This window comes from Raphanus sativus, unplaced genomic scaffold (genome assembly GCF_000801105.2).
Source record: "Raphanus sativus cultivar WK10039 unplaced genomic scaffold, ASM80110v3 Scaffold2238, whole genome shotgun sequence".
Classification (NCBI taxonomy): domain Eukaryota; kingdom Viridiplantae; phylum Streptophyta; class Magnoliopsida; order Brassicales; family Brassicaceae; genus Raphanus; species Raphanus sativus.
The window spans coordinates 1-4,556 of NW_026617547.1; the positions used below are offsets into that span (position 1 = coordinate 1).

The window sequence follows — 4,556 nt, forward strand, 5'->3', positions numbered from 1 at the left end:
TCTATTTCTAAATGAATAATTTTAAGCTTTTCGTTGTTTTATAAGCTAATGATAATAAATGGTAAAGTTGTAAAACTATTAGTTAAAATAATTGAATCTATTGAATTGTTATTGATTTATGTCATAAGAAATTGCATAGTAGAAAGTATGTAGACGAAATTAACATTAACTATCCTTGTTACAACTGTTTCGAGTAAAAACTAAAAAAAAAACTAATCCTATAAAATACAGTACAAAATGATGAATGTTCTCATGACTATTAGATCTTTAGTCTTTACTATTATTTGTAACATTCTCTTTTATGACCAGTAACAAATCTTAAACACACATAAAACAAGCAATAATTATCATCTACGTTGAAAACTAGACATATATATTAATAATTATCTGCAATCGAATTAAAAGATAATTCAATGATATACTAGAAACAATAATATTTAGGATTCACAGTCAGACTCACGATAACTCAACCTGTCTGCACGGTCAACTCTTTTCGGACAGACTCTCTTCTTTATTATTCTCATCCTTCAACACACTCTTCAAGTCTTATCTCACACTGTCTCTCCCTTTCTCTCTCATCGCCGTCACTGAGACTTGCTGTTTTAAAAAATGCATCTCCTCTTCCTCTTCCTCCTTTTCCCCACCGTCTTCTCTCTAAACCAAGAAGGCCTCATCCTCCAACAAGTCAAGCTCTCCCTCGAAGACCCAGACTCTTCCCTCTCCACCTGGAACTCCCAAGACGACGCTTCGCCTTGTCGGTGGCACGGCGTCTCATGCGACAAAAACTCCTCCGTGACTTCCGTCGACCTCTCCAACGCCAACCTCGCCGGACCTTTCCCTTCCGCCATCTGCCGTCTCCCCAACCTATCGCACCTCTCCTTCTCCAACAACTCAATCACCTCACCACTCGACATCAGAGCTTGCAAGAGCCTCGAGACTCTCGACCTCTCCCAAAACCTCCTCACCGGAGAAATCCCCCGCACCTTCGCCGATCTCCCCTCTCTAACCTCCCTCGATTTATCCGGCAACAACTTCTCCGGCGACATTCCGGCGAGTTTCGCCAACTTCGAAAAACTCGAGATCCTCTCTCTTATCAACAACCTCCTAGACGGAGCCATCCCTCCGCTTCTCGGCAACATCACCTCCCTCAAGATGCTCAACCTATCCTACAACCCGTTCCCCCCGGGTCGGATCCCCCCGGAGCTAGGAAACCTAACGAACCTCGAGGTCTTGTGGCTAACCGAGTGTAACTTAATCGGGGAGATCCCGGACTCGCTGGGTCGACTCACCCGACTCGTTAACTTAGACCTCTCCTTCAACAACCTCGCGGGCCCCATCCCTCGCTCCCTCGGCGCGTTGACCAGCGTCGTCCAGATCGAGCTTTATAACAACTCGTTAACCGGTGCTATCCCGGTCGAGCTCGGGAATTTAAAATCATTACGGTTACTCGACGCGTCGATGAACCGGTTAACCGGGAGTATACCGGACGAGCTCTGCCGCGTGGCGCTGGAGAGTTTGAACCTCTACGAGAACGACTTAGAAGGGGAGCTTCCTGAGAGCATAGCTCTATCTCCCAACTTGTACGACCTCAGGATCTTCGGAAACCGCCTCTCCGGGGAGTTGCCGAGAGACCTCGGCGTCAACTCCCCGCTGAGGTGGATAGACGTGTCGGATAACGGCTTCTCCAGGGAGTTGCCGGCGGGTCTGTGCGCGAGAGGGGAGCTAGAGGAGCTGCTGGTGATACGCAACTCGTTCTCCGGCGTTTTGCCGGAGGGGCTCGGAGACTGCAGGAGCTTGACGCGTGTCCGGTTAGCGTATAACCGGTTTTCCGGTCGAGTTCCCGCCGGTTTCTGGGGTTTGCCGCGCGTTTCGTTGCTGGAGCTCGTGAACAACTCGTTCTCGGGGGAGGTGGAGAAGACTATCGGAGGCGCGTCGAATCTCTCGATGATGGTTCTGACGAATAACGAGTTTACCGGATCTTTGCCGGAGGAGATCGGGGGTTTGGAGAAGCTTAATGAGCTGTCGGCGGGTGGGAACAAGCTTAGTGGGCCCTTGCCTGATAGCTTGATGAGTCTTTTGGAGTTGGGGACGCTTGATCTTCACGGGAACCGGTTTACTGGGGAGTTGTCTCCTAAGATCAAGTCGTGGAAGAAGCTCAACGAGTTGAACTTAGCCGACAACGAATTTTCCGGCAAGATCCCAGACGAGATCGGGAGCTTGTCTGTCTTGAACTACCTCGATCTTTCGGGGAATTTATTCTCTGGCGAGATCCCGGTTTCGTTGCAGGGTTTGAAGCTAAACCAGCTGAATCTGTCTAATAACCGGTTAACCGGTAATCTCCCGCCTTCTCTAGCGAAAGAGATGTATAAGAACAGCTTCCTCGGGAACCCGGGACTGTGCGGGGATATCAAGGGACTCTGTGGCTCTGCGGACGAAGCTAAGAGCAAAGGCTACGCGTGGCTTCTACGGTCCATCTTCGTACTCGCGGTTATGGTGTTTGTTGCGGGACTTGCTTGGTTCTACTTCAAGTACATGGCTTTCAAGAAAGCGAGAGCCGTGGAGAGATCCAAGTGGACGTTAATGTCGTTCCACAAACTCGGGTTCAGCGAGCACGAGATTCTCGAAAGCTTAGATGAAGAGAACGTGGTTGGATCTGGAGCTTCCGGTAAAGTCTACAAGGTTGTACTCACCAGCGGAGAAACCGTCGCGGTAAAACGTATATGGACAGGCTCCGTCAAAGAAACAGAGGACGACACCGATCCAGAGAAAGGCGAGAGATCTGGGTCAGTTCAAGACGAGGCCTTTGAAGCCGAGGTGGATACGTTAGGTAAGATTAGGCACAAGAACATTGTGAAGCTATGGTGTTGCTGCACCACGAGAGATTGTAAGTTATTGGTCTACGAGTACATGCCTAACGGTAGCTTGGGAGATTTGCTGCATAGCAGCAAAGGAGGAACGTTGGGATGGGAAACGAGGTTTAAGATCATCTTAGATGCGGCCGAGGGGCTTTCTTATCTTCACCATGATTGTGTTCCGGCGATTGTGCATAGAGATGTTAAGTCGAACAATATTTTGATCGACGGAGATTACGGCGCGAAGGTTGCTGATTTTGGAGTGGCTAAAGTCGTTGACTTGACCGGGAAAGCTCCTAAGTCCATGTCAGTGATCGCTGGCTCTTGCGGTTATATTGCACCAGGTTAGTCTTGTGGCTCAACTTTAATGTTAGGTTGGTTAATTACTATTATTATTAGTACGTGTTTAATGGAAATTACTTGCAGAATACGCATATACACTTCGTGTGAACGAGAAGAGTGACATCTACAGTTTTGGGGTAGTGATCCTTGAGATAGTGACTAGGAAACGTCCGGTTGATCCGGAGTTGGGAGAGAAGGATTTGGTGAAATGGGTTTGCTCGACATTGGACCAGAAAGGCGTAGAGCATGTGATAGACCCGAAGCTCGACTCATGTTACAAAGATGAGATAAGCAAGATTCTCAACGTTGGGCTTCTATGCACGAGTCCATTGCCTATAAACCGACCCTCGATGAGACGTGTGGTTAAGATGTTGGAACAAATCGGCGGTGGAGATGAAGAGAGCTTGAACAAGACAAGATCCGGCAAGTTGACTCCTTACTACTATGAAGAAACCTCAGACCAAGGAAGTGTAGCTTGAGAGATGTGAGGAGAAAGTGTTGTTGCCCAAAAAGCTCTCAATTTTTGGTGTTTGAAGCTGTGAATTAGGGCATTGAGTCAGAGAATGTTAAATTTTTATAGTATTATAAAAAAATTACTAAATCAGGAAATGGTGATTCAGTCTCCACTAGAAAGCTATTTAGTGTAACTCTGGCTAGCTTTACAGTGAAAAATGCTGCCATCTTCTGGCGTTAACATGCATTTAAATAGTTTCCATATTTGGGTAAACAGATTCTATGTTCTTGTATGGAACATGTCTCCATCTTTAAAGCGTGTGCTCTTCTTTTTAGTGAACTGTTGGATGCTCGTGTATGTAACTGTAGATTCACATGGCTCTTAAATTCTCTAACTTTTAGAATTTGCTTTTAAAAGTTTCAGGTTGTGCTGTTTGCTTTACACTTTACTTACTTTACGTATACATACGCATCAGATGTAATAAGATTCAGCACATGAGATGACTACATATCACCTTTCCTGCAGAAAGGTCTCTTCTACTTGTTGAGATCTTATTTGCTTTTCCTTAACTAATCTTCAAACACACAAAAATTTAAAAGTGACATATTAAATAAATTGTTGAGATCTTATTTGCTTTGAAAACAAATATTATTCGTAGCAAGCCCCTTGACCTAAAGATAATCAGATATTAATGTTGGATAATGGAGACCGGCAGTTCATGAACCATCTTTTCACAGATATAATCAAGTCTCTTTTCTGTTAAAAGGGTTTTCTTAGAATGTAGTTAAGTCATCTATTATCAAAAGGTGGTAGTTAGGGAGTGTTTAACGTACTCCTTACTGGAATTAGTAATGCTGACATTACAGAAATTTAAAATATCACTTCTACTGTTGAGTACAAAAAACAAA

The 4,556-nt window shown here is 45.3% G+C and overlaps 1 protein-coding gene across 1 annotated transcript; it reads left to right on the top strand.

Moving 5' to 3' along the window:
* The first annotated feature begins 478 nt into the window (after positions 1-478).
* LOC130505394 (receptor-like protein kinase HSL1) lies at positions 479-4,080 on the top strand. The gene is made up of 2 exons (XM_056999991.1): positions 479-3,196; positions 3,279-4,080. The coding sequence occupies exons 1-2, from the start codon at positions 610-612 to the stop codon at positions 3,671-3,673; spliced, it is 2,982 nt and encodes a 993-aa protein (XP_056855971.1). The 5' UTR covers positions 479-609; the 3' UTR covers positions 3,674-4,080.
* Positions 4,081-4,556: the final 476 nt, after the last annotated feature.

What these genes read in the sequence shown, in the direction of transcription:
- LOC130505394 (XM_056999991.1), top strand. Translation starts at nt 610, where the DNA reads ATGCATCTCCTCTTCCTCTTCCTCCTTTTCCCCACCGTCTTCTCTCTA. An exon ending in TTGCGGTTATATTGCACCAG is followed by an intron (nt 3,197 to 3,278) that starts GTTAGTCTTGTG and finishes AATTACTTGCAG; the next exon opens with AATACGCATATACACTTCGT.